Source organism: Glycine max, chromosome 17, assembly GCF_000004515.6.
Source record: "Glycine max cultivar Williams 82 chromosome 17, Glycine_max_v4.0, whole genome shotgun sequence".
Classification (NCBI taxonomy): domain Eukaryota; kingdom Viridiplantae; phylum Streptophyta; class Magnoliopsida; order Fabales; family Fabaceae; genus Glycine; species Glycine max.
This window is the reverse complement of record NC_038253.2, coordinates 6879614-6898142: the sequence shown is the minus strand read 5'-3', so window position 1 is coordinate 6898142 and position 18529 is coordinate 6879614. Positions and strand designations below refer to the sequence as shown.

Genomic DNA, 18529 nt, shown 5'->3' with positions numbered 1-18529 from the left:
GGTTTTGTTATTGCAATTTGAAATTTAGAACATAAATATTATTTTCTGTTATGAGTTTAATATATATGTATTATAAATATTTAATAGCGATTGGTGTGACTTTTTAAGTGATTCTAATATGCATTTTTGTTGTGACATATGAATTTTTAAGTGGTCTTATGACTTTTTTATCAATGAAAAAAATAAAGAATAACGAGAAAAAAAAATTATATCCTAACAAATGTTACACCTAAGGCATCAATTATGAGAGGTCAATCAAAATCAACCTTCGTTGAGGACAATAAAAAACAACCCTAATCAAGATTTCAAGGTTGGCCGTAAATCGTCCTCACATAAATCCTTGGCCTTGGTTAGTAAAAAATAACCCTAGGTTATTGTTGGAAAAAATAACAACGGTTGAGATAAGCTGAAAATAACCCTAGCTTAGGTTGGCCAAAAACAATTATGTCAAGGTTGACTGAAAACTGCCTTGGCAAAGATTGACCAAAAATGTCACGATTGAGGTCAACTAAAAATAACCTTAGTTGAGGTAGATAAAAAAAAATCACATTGAGGTCATCTAAAAATTACGTTGGTTGAAATCGGTTAAAATTAATCCTAGAGAAGGTCAACCAAAATTAACCCTAACTAACTGATTTCAAAATATATATTTTTAGACAATTGAAAAAACTTTCTTTTTAAAATAATATGACCCAAACCCTGACCCCATATTAAGTGGGGTTGTATGGGTTGGGGCCCTGTAATGCTCCTCATTAAAGGCTAAGGCTTGCTAGGACCATTATGGAGGGTCAAGTGGATCGGCCCGATTGCCATTTTGATGGCTCTACCCTTAATGATAAATTGGAGGATCATCAACACATTTGATTTACATTAAACATGTTTAAAGTGTGAATTTCACACAAGAAATAACTTATTGTAAATCGTAGTATAACTCGACATTAATCCATTATCTTAGAATCTCAAATCAAACGCCAAAGTGAGGAGCCCCTAGATTTCCAAGAGAGCTCCCTAAGTAGTCACATGACAATTAAGTAACTTTTAATCTCCATTAATTTTTCATATATATTTTTTATTTTTTTTCTAATATTTATGTTATTAGAAATATTCATGATTTATGCTATTTTACTAACTTGACTCATATGAAAACTAATTTTAATAAATGTAAACTTTAAAGCAACATACTAACTTTCTACTGGATTTTAATCTATATAAATAACTTAATATAAAATTAAAATTGATTAAATATCATGATAACTGATTCTAACTTACAGCATTTCCCACTATATTCGCAGGCAAGTTCTTAAAGGTAAGAACCCATCTAACTTGGTTCACTATTACAAGATGTTGACGTAAATGTCAGTGTGAAATCTGTTTTTATATAAGAATCCGTTTTTAACTATTAAAAGATAATTAAGACTCATTTTTCTACAAATATAAAGACACGTGATAATTTATGAGACCCATTTGAAGTTTTTAAAGAGTTACGTCATTAAAACGAAAAAGTTACTAAAATTCTTTAAACTGATATGATTTGGTAACATCCATTTTAAAAAAAAGTTAAGAACCTGCAATGATGTTCGAGGTTGAAGATGCTCTTATGCTATAAACTCTCTTAGTTGTCGCTGTATTGGAAAATTTTAAGTAACTTCAATTAAATTTCAGCAAGTTATTTAGAAATAAATATACCACCAGTGTAAAGTGTCAGTGTAGGTCCAAAAATGAATGCGTAAATATTTAATAGGATAGTCAAATTCTTAATGTGACACAACGAAAAAATTAATTTTTGAAAAATGAAAAATATAAGTATAATTTTTAAATATGCAAATATTGAATATTGTGACACTTTTTGTAAATTCAGGAATTAAATTTATTTATTTATTATCTTTGAGAAACCAATCAGTGCACAAATTAATTTGACTATTTATCTAATTTAATATTACATCCTTTAATAAAAAAATATAAACGAATTATTTTAGGTAATAAAATATCTTTTTTATGTGTGCCGGTGTTTGCGTCACACTTCCATTTACGGTTTTGATTCGTCTTATGCTACTTCCACTTCAATTTTCATTCAGGAATCAGAACTATTATATATGCATGAGATTGCTCAACACAATTCTCATTCACATGTCACACAAAATTCTTCAAATTGCAGCGTGCGTTTCTTTGCTTACTTCCTTGATAGTTCGTATTTACTCATGCTTTGCTCGTTCACTGCCTCGGAAACTGTTACTTCTTTCTCTGCTAAAGTGCTTTCAGTCACAGCCTTAGCGTGCGTGCCTGAATCTTATTTACCTTAACCTCTTCACGTCTTTATTAGTACTACATCACTTTAATGTAACTGCAGTCTTTTTTTCTTGTCAAAAGAAAAAGCTTTTTTTTCTTTCTTAATACCATTTCTCTTTCCATTTAATGTCCAACTTGTCACAAGTGTTCTGAACCATTCCCATCATGGTTTCAGTCATGGAATCTCGTTAATCTTGCCTCATACACCCATCTGTGTCTAGCTTTTTCATATTTAACGGCTCTGTTTGTGTTCTGTCTCAAGCGTTTCTGAGTTGTAACTAATGCAGCTTGCATTGATGGGTTTCCGTTAATTTGTTTGGATTCTTCTCCAAGACTATACCTTTAGAACTAAAATTTCAGTTTGAATGTAACAAGTGTGCCATTCTGCCTTGTAACTGGAAGGTTGCAGTTGGGATTGTTCACGTTTGTTCTCTCAGAATGATGGTTATATGGAAGGTTTCTGTGGTAAGAAAGTTAAAGAGTTTTTTTGGATCTTGGCTTTGTCATGGTTGAACTCTACTACTCTTCATTTTTAGCTTAAGGAGAGTGTTTGTTTTTCTGGCTTGGTAACTGAAAACAAAATTCTCTTATGCTCTTGAATTCCACCTACCCGGGTGTTTTTTTATTCATTTGCTAAATTAACTCATTCTTTGGTTTTTCATAACAACATATCCAAAACATTTTCATTCTTATTGCAAATGTGAATTCATCATCCGGATTCCTTTATTCGTTTTCTGGCCTGGTGTGCTACTACATCCATTTTTTCTTGCTTTCCTATTTAGGAAGATTAAGGCATGCAGGTTAATTTATCTTCTCCCTGCTCGAAGTTTGGTTATGGATACTTTAACAAAGCAACTTTAATCACAATTTTCCTCTAGACTCCCTTGAAGTGATTCACCATCTTCCACTCATATCTTCTGCTCCATTTTCTATAAACCAAAACTTAGACCAGTATTCATCCCTTGATATTCTAATACCTTCATGGAAGAAACATTTGTTCCCTTACGTGGGATCAAGAATGACCTCAAAGGAAGACTTATGTGCTACAAACAAGATTGGACTAGTGGAATCCGGGCAGGCATCAGGTTTGTGGTATAAATTTGCAGATTCTGATATTTCAATCGGACTATGGATAAACTTCTTCATAAGTACTTATAGGAGAAGAAAATAAGATGGTATAATAAAATAAAATTCTTCTATAAGTTAAAACTAACTTATGCTTAAACTAATTTTTAGAAGCTCTCCCTTTAAGCTTTTCCAAATGCTTATTTTATTCTATGGATAAGCTAATTTTAGGTTATGGGAGTTTTTTTTTCTTTTCATTTTACCTTCTTTTTTTCTTGTCTTATAAGTGCTTATGGAAAAGTTTATTCAAACAGGCTAAGCTGCCTCAAGTTTGGAACCAAAAGCCACCTCCCTTCCAAGAAATTACAATATAATACATAACTAATGCAAATGGCATAACAAATTAAAAGTTTGCCTCATGAAACTGGGAAGAAGATTTGTCAAACTTTTAATTCTGATGTTGTGTGATATAGGATCCTTGCCCCAACAACATATATATTTTTTGCTTCAGCAATTCCAGTTATCTCTTTTGGGGAGCAACTAGAGAGAAATACAGGTAAAATACAATACTTTTCTGGTTTACAGTCTCTTCCTTTTTGGAATTTTTGTGGTTTTGGCTGAGAAATGCGTCATTGGTTATATTCTATAGATGGAACTCTAACGGCAGTGCAGACCCTTGCATCAACCGCACTATGTGGCATTATCCATTCAGTCTTAGGAGGGCAGCCCCTCCTCATACTAGGCGTAGCCGAACCAACAGTTCTGATGTATACATTTCTGTATGACTTTGCAAAGGACAGAAAGGATTTGGGGCACAAACTATTCCTGCCTTGGACTGGATGGTATCTCTTTATTTCCTTGAGTGGTTGGTTATTTATTTAAAGGAAATTACTGTTGAATTGAAGCAATTTTCTCCACCTTTTGATTTTTAGGGTGTGTGTTTGGACTGCTGTGTTGCTCTTCTTGTTGGCCATTCTTGGGGCATGCTCCATAATCAACAGATTCACACGCCTTGCAGGAGAACTATTTGGTCTGCTAATCGCAATGCTCTTTATGCAGCAGGCTATAAGGGTGAGTATGCAACAAACATGGACAATTTTTCTGAAGTAATATATGAAAATTAGATATTTGGATCATATATAGGTGTCCTTTATTTACAATTACCAAAATTAAAACTCCTGTTTAATAATGTCAGCAATCTCTTTCTTAAAGGGACTAGTGGAAGAGTTTGGTGTGCTCCAGTCTCAGAGAGAAGGTACCAATCAGATTGCACTCCAATCCTCTTGGCTGTTTGGCAATGGAATGTTTGCTTTGGTTTTGTCATTTGGCCTTCTGTTTACTGCACTTAGAAGCCGTAAGGCTAGATCTTGGCGATATGGGGCAGGTATTGGTTATACTTCTGAATCCTGATGTAAAGTTTCAGTAATGAATTTGATGCATTACAAGATATAGTTAAGTTTGTTATGACTCAGATAAACCAGTTTTGTGTCCTTAGGTGCTGGCTCCTTCAGTCTATTTCCATTTTTTAGCATTAATTCAAAATTGCCTTCTGCTGACTAGTTTTTGCAGTAGAAGTTGTTTGTCTGATTGACATTATCATTCTAAATTCTAATAAATATGATTATGTTATAGGATGGTTGCGGGGATTTGTGGCTGATTATGGAGTCCCACTAATGATTCTTGTGTGGACTGCTGTGTCCTATATACCAACCAATAAGGTTCCAAGGGGAATCCCAAGGCGACTTTTCAGTCCAAATCCATGGTCTCCTGGTGCATACTCAAATTGGACTGTAATTAAGGCATGTCTGATTATTTAATGTAGATATCATTCTCACAGTAGATGATAGATAATTCCACTTAAGGAAAAGCCAAATTGAGAAAATAGGCTATGCATTGATATTGTAAAGCATTTTTACACTGTTATCTAATCATAAATCACTATATATGACAAGTTTATTGATTTTTTTAAACACTATCTTAAAAGTTATACTAATGATGATTTTTTATTGGTTTTCTGTGTAAACGTTTTTACAATGACTGTGCATAGCCATTAAACTCAAGCAAAATTCTAGCTTTCCCCCCAGAAAATCATAGTTCTTTGCTTATTTTTCTTGCCTTATGCAGGAAATGTTGAATGTGCCTCTCATCTATATTATTGGAGCATTTATACCGGCAACTATGATTGCCGTGCTTTACTACTTTGATCATAGTGTTGCATCACAACTTGCCCAGCAGAAGGAGTTCAATCTAAGAAAACCCTCATCTTATCATTATGACCTTCTTCTCTTGGGCTTCTTGGTATGTTATTTCTCTGAAATATTTTGGAAATTAATTTGCAATATCAGTGGATGCCAAGAGATAGCCTTGTGTATGGACATCTAGCAAATAGTTTCCTTTTAAAATCTTATTCATGTTGTTTGCCAGACCATACTGTGTGGACTTATTGGAATCCCTCCATCCAACGGCGTGATTCCTCAATCTCCAATGCATACTAAAAGCTTAGCTACTCTAAAACATCAGGTAATATAATTTTCTTACATTTAATATTTCCATGGCTCAACTGTTAATCATGAATCCTTTTGGTAGATAAATAATTATTTTTGGCAGAGTTACCAGAATCTAACCATCTCTTTCATTCAGATTTTTGGTTTTATAACCTTCTTGGATCCTGATTTGATTATGCATGCTACTAATGAAAAGTAACTATCAGTTTCATTGAAACTAAAGTTATCTTACCTTTCATTATCTGCTCTTGTAGTATCATTTCATTTCACTAGTTTTTCTATATGCAGACAAACTTGTAAGTTGCTTCATTATAGCTAAGCTAACTGTCAATCATTGCTATTTGTTTTGTTTGGAATAGCTCTTGCGCAATAAGCTTGTATCTGCTGCACGAAAAAGCATGCAGAAAAATATGAACCTGTGTCAATTATACCGAAATATGCAAGAAGCATATGACCAAATGCAGACTCCATTAGCCCGCCAAATACCACCTGCCCTGGTAAGTATAATCCTATGATTTCCAATTTGACTTGAAATTTGTTATCTCTCTCTCCTTTATCCTATATATTGTTCTTCAAGCAGGGGCTAAAGGAGCTGAAGGAATCCACCATCCAACTGGCTTCAAGTCATGGATACATTGATTCCCCTGTTGACGAGGCTGTTTTCGATGTAGATAAGGATGTTGATGACCTTTTGCCAGTTGAAGTTAAAGAACAGCGCCTCAGCAATCTGCTGCAGGCATTGATGGTTGCAGCTTGTGTTGCTGCTATGCCTCTCTTGAAGAAGATACCAACCTCAGTGCTTTGGGGTTACTTTGCTTTCATGGCAATTGAAAGCTTGCCCGGAAACCAGTTTTGGGAGAGAATACTATATCTTTTCACTGCTCCAAGTCGAAGATACAAGTATACCTATGCTCATAGTCAATGTTATGAATTTATCATTTGCATGGTTCCTAGGATTCATGGATTTGAATATGGAGCCAAAAATTTCTTCCTGCATCAAATTCCTACTTTTATTGCATAAGAATCATGCATTCGTTGTCATTTTTAGAATTCTACTATCTGTTTATTTATATATTTTTTACTAAAAAATATTGATGGGAAGTAGTTGACCTGTTGGGATTATGCTTATTCCTAGACTCCTACGAGACATATCCATGTTAAGATTAACATGTGTTTGCTTGCTCATCTTTAGCATTATCATTACATTTTATAATGTTGAAGACGATGATTCCTTTTTCTTTTGTCTCTTTACTAGAGTGATGGAGGAACACCATGCAGCCTTTATTGAGACCGTGCCATTCAAAACGGTTGCCATGTTTACCTTATTCCAGACAGCTTACTTGCTTCTCTGCTTTGGTCTAACCTGGATACCAATTGCTGGGGTCCTATTCCCATTGTTAATCATGCTTCTAATCCCAGTACGCCAATATTTCCTTCCCAAGTTTTTTAAAGGAGCCCATCTTCAAGAGTTAGATGCTGCAGCATACGAGGAAACGCCTGCTATTAGTTTCAACTTGTCATTCGATGTAGGTAGTTTGAACCATTATCAAATTAGCATGAGAGGTCTTTCTTTTAATTCGTTCTATTTAAAAGTGAGAATGTCAACATCCTCCAATTTAGTCCTTATCATTAGCCATTAGGTTTATGCATGGATTGATTTTCTTTTTCAAACATAATCATTTTCTGACTTGCAAAATAGCTTTCTTTGGGTTTTTGTTGTGTGGAGTACAAACTCAGCCAGCTTAGACCACAAGAGATTCATATTCTGCCTAGAATTATATTACATGTATCAGTCAAAGAATCTCTTGTTCACAGATTAATAATGTTTATACACCTCACAGGATTCAGGAAGTCAGACAACAACAGTCAATAATAATAGTGGGGAAATTCCGGTCGAAATAATTACAAGGAGTCCTGGAGAGATCTGCCTCAATAAAAAATGAAGGAATTCAACTCCAACATCATGTGGAGACACTATACCTGCTTATGGAAATATCTCAAAGGATTCACAGCTCTCGAGTAACTCAATTCAGAGGGGAAAGCAGCCTAGGATCAATCATGATCATTAAGGAGATAAAGTTCAAGAAAAGTACTAGTCCACAGCCATCATTTCTGGGACAATATTCCAATGGTTTACCTTCAAGCTAATATGGTATCCTTAAGTCTGATGAAAATAGTTTTAAGTAGTGCACTAGAGGTCCTGAGCTTGATTTATGTAACAGAAGTCATCTTATAGATGTTTTTGTCTTTGAGTTTGACTCTTCTTCCTTTCAATATTTAGCATATTGACTACATTATACCTTAATACAAAATGAGCATGGGTATTTTCAAGTTGATGGATAGATGGTATTGAATCTAACCGTCTTAGGTTTATTTATATAAAAAAAGCAATGAAGGGATTCGGAAACAAAGATTGTGATAAATATTTATGTTATTGTCTTTGGCTAAATAAAGCATTGCATAGCTGCTGTGAATCATAAACCTTGCTTTTCAGCTGATTTGTTGCCAAATTTACTTGCATATGTTCTGTAACATATGTAAATGGTTTAATTATAAATTTATTCCTTACACTTGACACTACTTTTTGTTTGTCCTTACATGAAAAACTCTATTTTAGTCTTTACATGAAAAAATATTGCAAATTGGTCCCCACTGTTAACTAAAGTTATGATGGGGTTAAGAGTATTTTTTATGTGGGGACCAAAATGTAGAGCCTTTTTACGTGGATGGACCAAAATGAAGTGCAACTCTTTTTTATGTGGGGATTAAAATTAAAATAAAAAAACAAATTCGAGTATAGAGACCAAATTCAACACCGTTGTAATTTCAATAAATGGCAGGACTTGATTTGTAAAATGTAAGGTACTTTCAAATAGGGACTAGAATGAAAAAAAGGTGTCAAGTGTAGATATCAAATTTATTGCAGACAACATTTAAATTTTAAAGTGCTTCAAGAAATTTACTTACTTTTTTGTTTTCCCATTCATCATTGTAGTGAAAAGGGAAACCTAGGGAATTGGTTGTGTATAATTTCAACCAAGCATTTATTCATTTATTTTTCACTATAGCTTACTTTATGATAAAGCTTCTCCGATTAAGTGCTGATTTCAACATAGTGACAATGATTGCAACCACAAATTAAGACTATGATATGTTAAACGTGCTTTTAGCTAGGCATTTGCTTTTTCATGGATGGAAAACTTGTGTAGACAGCATTAGTTTCAAGTTTGTAGTTCAAGTGAACCACTGATCCTACATCTGTCATCCAACTCATAATCAACTTAAGCCCTTCTCTTAATAAGCTCTATGCATTTCAAAGCTGTAGACAGACTTGCATCTCGTTCTGCTTTTCAGTAATGGCTAGAGTACGTTAAATGAAGAGTTAATACACGCACCTACTTTTGTTTGCATATAGTTGGCACATATGGTTCGAAATATCCTTAAATAATCATTGATAACTGTATCTGCAGTTGTGTTATGGCCACGTGAGGTCAATGAACTTAATGGCTAAATTAAAGGAGTAATGGGGTAGGTTCGTTACAAATCTACTAGCCGATATTTAATATTATTATCTTTGGGTTAGTGGGTGTAACTCATGTATGTGATTTTATCTCTCACTTCTCTTCTTCTATTTTTTTTTTATTTCTACATCACCTTATCTTTCCCGGACAATATTATTTGAATTAAATAGGATAATTATGGGTGGTAAAAAAAATTCTTCAAATATTTAATACAATTACCTACATAAAATTCAAATCCAAGACCAGTTAAACTAAAATAATTTTTCATCAATTGATCCACGTGCCGGTTGGTTTGTGTTCCTATATTTTGATTAAGTTGTCATTAAAATAGATATTTCATAAATCAACTTTATGATAATGAGTGAATGACTACCATGCCGAAAGGTCATTTTATTTTTCTTACCAAATGTGAAATTTGAATATCTTTCATTGTACATTCTATGTGATACGAAGTTATATTTTCAATTTAAGAGAAAGAATCAATAGAATCACATGGAGATTGATAAAAGTCATGGATACATAACGTAACGGTCCCAAATTATACAATAATTTCCCCTTCTTTAATGCCTTCTGACAGTGAATTATGATCACTATGGTTGTCTACTTTGTAAAAGATGTGTTTTCATGGAGATACAAAAGATTGTTTCCACGAAGGAGATGAGGGATCGTGGCCCTCTTGAGGACCCATGACATGATCCATCTAGTTAGATATGGAACATAACTTAGTGGAATTCAAACTCTCGTTGCACTGTCTTTGATACGCACTACTATCACCATTATCAAAGATACTGAAATTGTGTTCTATCCTATTGTAATGATATATCATTGCTCAGTACGAAGGTACAATAGGGAGCTCAAGAAAGTGATATATATGGATGCAGCGGGAACACGACGTTGTGATTATTTTCTTATATAAAGTAGTTAGGAAAATGTCTATTAAAAATTAGAACTTCTGGCACGTTTAAATTATACTTTTTTTTTTGGGTACAATTGGAACAGTCCAGAATGATACAAATGTACCTGCAAACTCCAACCAAATCAAAACCTAAGAACGAAATATGAAAATTACAACCATGTACTAAGCATGAAAAACAGAAACATAGAACTCAACATGAAAAACAGTGGCATAACAAGAAAAAAGACAGGCAAAAATGAAGAGTATAAATTAGGTGTACTACGCATATTACCATGTATATATAATTAATGAAAATTATAAGAACATGAAAAAGAAAACAAACCTTTCCTTTTATCCAAATAATAGAAGGAAAAATTTAAATGGACACTCAATGTGTAATTCAACACCTAGTGAGAGGAAAAAATATATCGGTATGATAAAACTTCTGATGTAATAATAAGCGAGAAATAAAAAAATAAGAAATATTTGTGAAGTGTTTAAAATAATGAAGTGTTTATATATTATTATTCTTAATAAAAATTATTAACATTTCAAAGTTTTCTTGTCCTCTACTTTCTTTTCTCAACCTATAGAGGGAAGGAAATATGCAAGAAAAAAAATATGAAGAATAAGCATAATAACGGTTTGGGACTGGCGAAAAAACACTCCTAGGCATATTAGTTTCATGCCTCATTTGGTAGAGGCAGAGTAAAAAACACTCGAAAATGGAAATATTTGAAATGTATATGTCTTAGGCCTCTACTAGATCCATCTTGAACCACACGACCTAATAAAGTAAACAAGTTGATCCTAAGATTACAATGCCCAATTATTCATTTCCTTAGCCAACATTAGAGAATTTTCTTAGCATTTCACAAAAGCCTGTTCAGACACTAAACACTGGATTATGACACTGAACGTTAACAATGAGCACAAGTGCACAAAGAAATAAGAGATTCAATTCGATATCCAAATGCTCCTCATACACCGTCACACTGAACGTATCGTGGTATCTCAAAAGATAGTCATAAGTAAGTCTAACAAAGCACGAGGTACACACTTTAATTCTCATTTATTTCACCATCTTCTGCAAAACACAGATTTTAATTTGTTGACAGTGTCCTTACAAGTGATCATGCAATTGAAACCCACTCTTTTAATGTTGTCAATTGTCATCTTTCACTGGGTTCTTTCTGTTTATGTATACCGTATCTCTCTCTCACTAGGTTGTAAATATTTTTTGTGTGTAAGTGCGAGTGCGTTTTTGTTATAGTTGAGATAAGTAAGAATTTGTAATTAATTTATTACTACTAATGTGATATTCAATAAGGGATTTTGGGGGTCCAAATTTGCATCAATTAAACACCTAAAATATGGAAAGAAGATAGTAGCTTAATAAGATAGTTTATTTTCACAAGCATACAAGAAAATAAGTTATAAAATAGTCAAATAAGTTTATCAAGCTTGGTCAAATACTCCAACTAACTTATATATGATTAAGCTAATTAAAATAACTTATAAATTATTAAAATATCTTATCAAACATATTTTATATAAAAATAAGTTTAAAATTATTAAAGTATCGAATCAAATATATTCATAAGCTTGTGTATTAAATAGATTTAAGGAATTAGATTGACTTATCAAACACATTAATAAGATGATAAATATTATTTATACAACAAATTATGAACAATGTGTGCAACATTTTTTTAGTGTCTATGTCTCATACACATAATTTATTATTGTCATGTTAGGTAGAGAAGAGAAAAATAAGGTGAATGGAAATTAGATGGATGAGTGAAAATATAGATATTTGATTAAAGAAAATTAGAAAAGAAATGAGGAGAGATAACTAAAAATAGGAAAAAAATTACATATACATAAAGTAGGTCCCATAATTTTTTTTTTATATTTCTACCAAACAACTAAATCATTTTCATTTCTCCTTTCTTCGTATTTCTACTCTATCAAACAAAACATATAAGCAATGAGAAGGAATATACACAAAATAATGAATATTGAATTAATTATTTATGTGTAATATAACAAAAATCTTGTTAACATGTGTTTCTTAAACATTGATTAATGAACTAAAATGAAAGAAAAAATATTTACTGAAAAAATTATATGAAAGCATACAAAAATTATGAACAAAATAATAACTTCAGGTATTTTAATGAAAATATTTATCTTTTTAATTTACTAATTAATATTCTAAAAATATTTGTTATAATTTTTCAAAAAAAAAGTCACATCTTATAAGATAATTGTCTTAATCATTTAATACAGAGTTGTTTAACCTAGGGTTCGATTATACAAACCGTCAAACCCTTAACCTGAAACATAGCTTTAAGCTTTTAACAGTCAAAACTTACTACAACCCAGATCAATTGCAGGGACTAATATGGGGATAACAAAAATTTTAATCAGTTATAATTTTTCTGTTCTTGAAAGGTAAAGTAGGACAGTGGTGTGAAATTGGTGGAAAGAAAAAACATCAGTGATCTTGAGTAACTAACAATCCATCCGTGTAAAACGTGATTGGATTTGGGTCAGTAATTTAATGTACGAATTACGAGGTGGCAGCGACTTTAAGTGTTGAATGGTGTGCAACATAGAATCGCATTGGCGCGAACACGATGATGAGGTCAAAGATAGTGTTGTTTGGAGACTCCATCACGGAGCAATCGATCCGAGAGAATGGATGGGGTGTTCCTCTTGCCAATGCCTATTCTCGCAGGGTAACCCTTTTTTCTCACCCAAACACTCTCTCATTAGATCCATTTTCTAATTAATTAGTAATGAATCTCAGATTTAATGGCTTGCATTTTCAGGCTGATGTACTTGTTCGTGGTTATGGTGGATACAACACTAGGTGGGCTATGTTCTTACTGGGCCATCTCTTCCCTCTGGTATTCGATGCTTACCTAAATCATTTTTTACTCTGCATTCACATTTGCCCCTATTTTTTAACCTCATATTTGATAATAAAATTAATGAAATGATATTTCAAATTAATTGGGTCTTACTCATGTTAGACTAGGATTTGAATGACTTGAAGCCAGTGTGGGTTGAGATAAGTGGTTAAGGATTTGGTACAAATTGTTCCCTTACAAATGGGTGTGGATTTGAACTCCCTGATGTTACTTGTCCCACTTGTTGGTCAACCCTCCCTAGAGCCTAGGGAGATTCACTGGTGCCTAGAGACTAATTGAGTAGTTGCAACTAGATAGAATTGTTTGCGCTTTGTACCTATACAATAATCCTCTATGTAGACTTCTACCACATTTCTCTAACAAAAAAAAAGAGAAGCTTTTGTATAACAAGAGATCAAATCCTTTGCTTTTTTAAATATAGTTCATAATTTTGTTGTTGCCAATAGGGTGTGTGCATAAAATTGAAGAATGTACGGCCAACATTGCTTTGAACAAAAATTTTCATATGAATTTAATTAAGTTGTTGGAATCTGTTACTTGAAAATATAATTTGTTTGTGCAGTAAGTGTGATGGTGAAACTAGAAAACCAAATGTGATTTGACTGAACTTCTCATTCAGTTACATTACACTTACAGTTTTGGAACAGTAAGGGGCCTTAGATCACCAGAGCCTCTGACACCTCACCCTAAAAAAAAAAAAAAATTCTTCCTTACCTAGATATAGGGTTTTTGTTTATTTTTTGGCAAATTACTCTATTAGTCTTGAGTTCTTAGTGTACAGTTGTTTGGATGGCTTCATATTCAGGACTCAACTAAACCACCTACTGCTACCACAATTTTCTTTGGCGCTAATGATGCAGCTTTGTTAGGAAGAACCAGTGAAAGGCAACATGTACCTATTGAAGAATTCAAAGAGAACCTCAGAAAATTTGTTCGACACTTAAAGGTTACATTTTGTTGTTCAATATTTTTAACTTGACCAGTTTCTGGATTACCTGTTCAACATTTTAACTCCAATTTTTATGTGCATTATCTGCAAAAATTGTGCTCCCTTGGTTGTATTTGCCTATGATGCAGGATGATGTGTTTTAATAGGGGTAGAGTATAACTATGTTTTATATTTTCCAGCAAATGGCTGGTTGTACTACCTTCTAAGGCTAATATTTTGAATGACTTCGGGGTATGCTGACTTAAATGCTCTGTAATGGCCTGGAAAAAAGATTAAAAATATCAAGATTGATTTACTAGCTCAATATATTTTGGAGTCTTAAGAATTTTTATATTACATATTGTGATGTTAAAATATTATTTTCTTTTGTTTGACAGTCTTCATTACCTAGAATGTTCACTGAACAGAATTTTAATTTCTTTTAAGCATTTCATGCTATTACTCTCTAATCTTAATCGAATGATTCTGATGATGATCTTTCATCTTGTTCTTTCAAAGACACATGATTTCTTCTAGCTTTGTTGTTTTGCTTTTGGGTTAATTGCTGCATTGGGTTAAGGAATAGCCCACTGTTGGTTGTTTTAGTACTTTGTGTTGTTAAAAAAGCTGGGCATAACATGAATTTTACTCTTATACCATTATGGATATGTTTGGAAAACAACTTCAATCAAGCACTTGTTTAGTAAGCTATTGGGCCAGTTCGTTTAAACTTATTTTTTTAAATAAGTGCTTATTTTAATAAAATAAGCAGCTTTCTGTTTTTTAGTGTGTTTATATGAACTGCTTCTGTTTAGAAAAAGTGGATTTCTGCTTATTTTAATAAGTAAATCCTATCTGCTTCTTAAAAAAATGCTTATATGAAAAATACTTATTTTAAAGTTTTTTTTTTTTTTTAAGTTTAAACAAACTCATCCATTATCACATTAGAGATTATGCCATAAATTTTACCCTGAAACTTGTTGAAATAAAAGAGGTTATAGGAGTCACTAGCCATTTTCATAAGCCCAAATAAGCTCTGTAGAAGCTCTTCCATGTGCCTTCTAAGTGCTAATTAATTATATTATATATGTTGTTAATTGTAACTTATAATTTGGTTTCAGGATTGCTCACCAACTATGGTAATTGTGCTTATTACTCCACCTCCACTTAGTGAGGAAGGACGCCTGGCATACGCAAGGTATGATTCATAATCTGCCTTCCTTTATAGACACTGTCTTACTGCACTATTATGTATTTGGCTATGTATGACACTTATCTTACCAATACCATCAAATAGAATTGTTCCTCCTGTTTGACTTGTATGTTCTCTTTTTGGGTAAATTCCTATTATAGTCTGATTATAAGCGCAGGTTTCTTTAATTCCCAATTTTACAAAACCCTCACTTTAGTGGAACATGATTAATGTGAACTACATTTTTAACATTCAATAACTAAAGTGATCAATGTTTACAATCTCAGGGACATAAGTGGGGGGTTTAGTCCTTTTTAAAAATTAAAAAAAAAGAAAGAAAAATGCAATAATTGCTACATTCACCACAACAATTATAATTGCTACTATTAGGGCCACTATTGCATCCACTACATTTGATTATTTATCCTCAAGTCATATAAATCTAAAATTCATGTTATCACTGTTGTACTGAATTGCTATACCACCCACCTGCTCTCACAGTATGCTAGATTATCAGTATCTAATTAAGAAATTTTTTGCCGTAGCTAAAACCTACATTGATGTGTGGTTATTCCTAATCTGACTAAAAGCTTCTGTACTGAAACTTGTGCCACATACTGTTTCACGTTATTGTTTTTGTATTCCCTGGTTATTTTTTTGGGTATTACGCTTGCCAGTCCATGAAACTATAATGTTCTGGCACAGCAAGAGAATGTTAGTTTACATTGACTTCTAATTATTCAATAGTAGTTAACTTCATGCTTGAGATGCTTTTTTGGGGTCTTGCAGATCCGTATATGGTGAGAATGCTACTAAAATACCTGAAAGAACAAATGAAGTAACTGGTCAATATGCAAATGCCTGTGTTGAGGTAGCAAAGGAAATGGGCGTGTGGTATATCAATCTATGGTCCAAAATGCAAGAAACCGATGGCTGGCAAACAAAATTTTTGTGGTTTGTTACAACCTGGACTTAAAATATTGACTGACATAAGTGTGACCCTGTTTTCTTGTTAAATCTTGAATGCATCATGGATTACATTTGACTAAGTCTAGTTATAATCTGATTCTGTTATCTTGTTAAGGGCATCATGGATTAAGGATGCCGTGAACTGCTGTCTTCTATTTATATATGAAAATGAAAATTGAAATTTTAACAGGAGTGGGGAATTTTAGGTTTGGGATTTATTTTGTGTCTGACACTATTTTGGGGCTATTTAATTTTGAATAATTCTAAATAACCCTTCGATAGAAAACTTTTGATGTTTCTAACTATTACTACTTTTTTATTTAATACTTTTTTCCTAATATATTAAGAAGATTTTATTTATGCTTATTTTATCTGTAGTAAAATCAACTCCAATACCTTTTTCTTGAAAATCATGGGAGATTCCACCTGACATTGATGTTTTGCTGTGTAAGGGATGGATTGCACCTGACAACAGAAGGAAATGCAGTAGTCTACGAAGAAGTGATAAATGTGTTCAATGAAGCAGGGCTTTCTGCTGATAACATGCCAATGGATTTCCCTCACCACTCAAAAATTGATTCCAAACATCCTGAGAGAGCTTTCCAGCAGAATGTTTGTGATATCCCATTGTGACACTGCTTTGGTCTAGTCTAGCAATTTTATACCACGTTCTATTTGATGATCTAGATTTTCTTCCAGAACTATATTCGAGTTTAATGCTTTGATGAAACCACGGTGAAGAATATTTTTTGTAATGACGTCTGATTCATGTAGTTCATCTCATATAATAATGGAATAAAACTATTGTTGTTGTAATGCTTTAATGAGGCTATAGTTGTGATAAAACTCTTGATTATTTGTTGTTGTTTTTTTTTGGGTGTGATCTTGATCTGGTATTTCTGTATACGAGGAGTGCTTGGCGATTTCATGTAGCCGTGCCCTGCACGGATGGGTATTCAAAAAATTCATAGAATTAAATTACTCATAAGTTCATTCACCCAAAAAAATCATAAGAAAATACTTATGAGTTCTGTTTGGGCTGGAACAGATTCGGCTTTATTTAAATCGATACATGATATGAAATTAAATTTTGAAAAGGTCCTTTTTTATGTACTCCAAAAATCTCAGCTTACACTTTCTTTTATTATGGAATCTTCGATGCGGAAGGAAAGTTTTACGTTCCAGATTAATTAATCCGGAATTTACAAGAAAAGATTAATCTAGAATTGTCTCTCATTAGGGGTGAGAATAGGTCAGGTCGACCTACAGGGGCCTACGACCTGGCCTGAACTGGCCTATTTAATTAAAAAGTTAGGTTCAGGCTTTTTCAAAAACCTATTAAATTAAATAGACCAAACTTAGATTTATTAAAAAACCTGATAAGCTGACATATATATATATATATATATTATTTTTTGGATATAATTATTTTTTTTTTGAAACTATCATATTTTAATTACAATTTAGGTGTGAGTCATGTGTCCTTTTATATTTCTTTTAAAAGACTATCAAACTAGATCAGACTTTTAAAAAGACCAGATCGAATCAAAATAAAAGTCTTTATAGGTTATAGGTCAAGCTCAGGCCTCAAAGATTCATCGTAGACTAGGATCAGGCCTTTCAAAGCCTGGCCTAACCTGACATATTCTCACCCCTATCTCTCATGCTAAGTTGGAAAATCTTGTGTTGATCCATACGATTTAAAAAACATTAATAGAGTCAACATGTAATAAAATAAATAATATATAGTGACTTTCTTAGTAATTATGAATAATCTTAAAATGATATTTTTTGCAAACACAATAGTCTAGCTAACAAGCTATATTGTATAGTTGGAATAGGTGGAAAAGTTGTACAATTATGATTTTAAAAAGTATGTGTTTTGTAGTGGGACACGTCTACCCTGAGTAATACTTATGCATATAGGTTAATATTTCATGGTACCTCTTCACATGACTTTTTGTGGTGGGGTCTCCTCCCATCTTTCATCTCAGCTGATTTCACTAGGAATAAAATAGGTCTTTTTAGTTATAGATTCAATTAGTTTTTTTTCATGGCTTTGGTTCATTCTCCCATGCATTTTGTAGTTATTTCTTCTTATTAATATATTTTTGGTGGGCTGTTGAGCATGGGTAGTGGAGGGGGTGCTGACCTGATTAGGATGTTTTTCACTGCTCTTTCAGTTCTCTTTTTGTCAAAAAAAAAAAAAAGGTATATATGTTTGACTGAG

General features: G+C 32.8%; 2 protein-coding genes across 3 annotated transcripts; both read left to right on the top strand.

Moving 5' to 3' along the window:
* The first annotated feature begins 2109 nt into the window (after positions 1 to 2109).
* Positions 2110 to 8336, top strand: LOC100782542 (probable boron transporter 2). 2 transcript variants are annotated; one of them, XM_041011116.1, is made up of 12 exons: positions 2110 to 3371; positions 3825 to 3907; positions 4001 to 4193; positions 4284 to 4422; positions 4564 to 4735; positions 4984 to 5150; positions 5476 to 5649; positions 5776 to 5871; positions 6215 to 6352; positions 6436 to 6755; positions 7111 to 7381; positions 7697 to 8336. In XM_041011116.1, the coding sequence occupies exons 1-12, from the start codon at positions 3268 to 3270 to the stop codon at positions 7796 to 7798; spliced, it is 1959 nt and encodes a 652-aa protein (XP_040867050.1). In that variant the 5' UTR covers positions 2110 to 3267; the 3' UTR covers positions 7799 to 8336. The 2 variants fall into 2 exon arrangements, with proteins under 2 accessions (XP_040867050.1, XP_040867051.1); XM_041011117.1 differs by lacking the exons at positions 2110 to 3371; positions 3825 to 3907 and having other exon boundaries at positions 4051 to 4193; positions 4547 to 4735.
* Positions 8337 to 12561: 4225 nt separating this feature from the next.
* LOC100782709 (GDSL esterase/lipase At5g62930) lies at positions 12562 to 17123 on the top strand. Its single transcript, XM_003549572.5, has 6 exons — positions 12562 to 13015; positions 13109 to 13186; positions 14016 to 14156; positions 15260 to 15336; positions 16120 to 16284; positions 16752 to 17123. Exons 1-6 carry the CDS (start codon positions 12914 to 12916, stop codon positions 16930 to 16932), a joined length of 744 nt encoding a protein of 247 aa, XP_003549620.1. The 5' UTR covers positions 12562 to 12913; the 3' UTR covers positions 16933 to 17123.
* The last annotated feature ends 1406 nt before the right edge of the window (positions 17124 to 18529 follow it).

Excerpts from the sequence above, each read along its gene's own strand:
- LOC100782542 (XM_041011116.1), top strand. The coding sequence starts at position 3,268 with ATGGAAGAAACATTTGTTCCCTTACGTGGGATCAAGAATGACCTCAAA. Across the intron at positions 4,194-4,283 it reads TTCCTGCCTTGGACTGGATG|GGTGTGTGTTTGGACTGCTG; the intron begins GTATCTCTTTAT and ends TTTGATTTTTAG. Across the intron at positions 4,736-4,983 it reads ATCTTGGCGATATGGGGCAG|GATGGTTGCGGGGATTTGTG; the intron begins GTATTGGTTATA and ends ATTATGTTATAG.
- LOC100782709 (XM_003549572.5), top strand. The coding sequence starts at position 12,914 with ATGATGAGGTCAAAGATAGTGTTGTTTGGAGACTCCATCACGGAGCAA. Across the intron at positions 14,157-15,259 it reads AATTTGTTCGACACTTAAAG|GATTGCTCACCAACTATGGT; the intron begins GTTACATTTTGT and ends ATTTGGTTTCAG. Across the intron at positions 15,337-16,119 it reads GGACGCCTGGCATACGCAAG|ATCCGTATATGGTGAGAATG; the intron begins GTATGATTCATA and ends GGGGTCTTGCAG.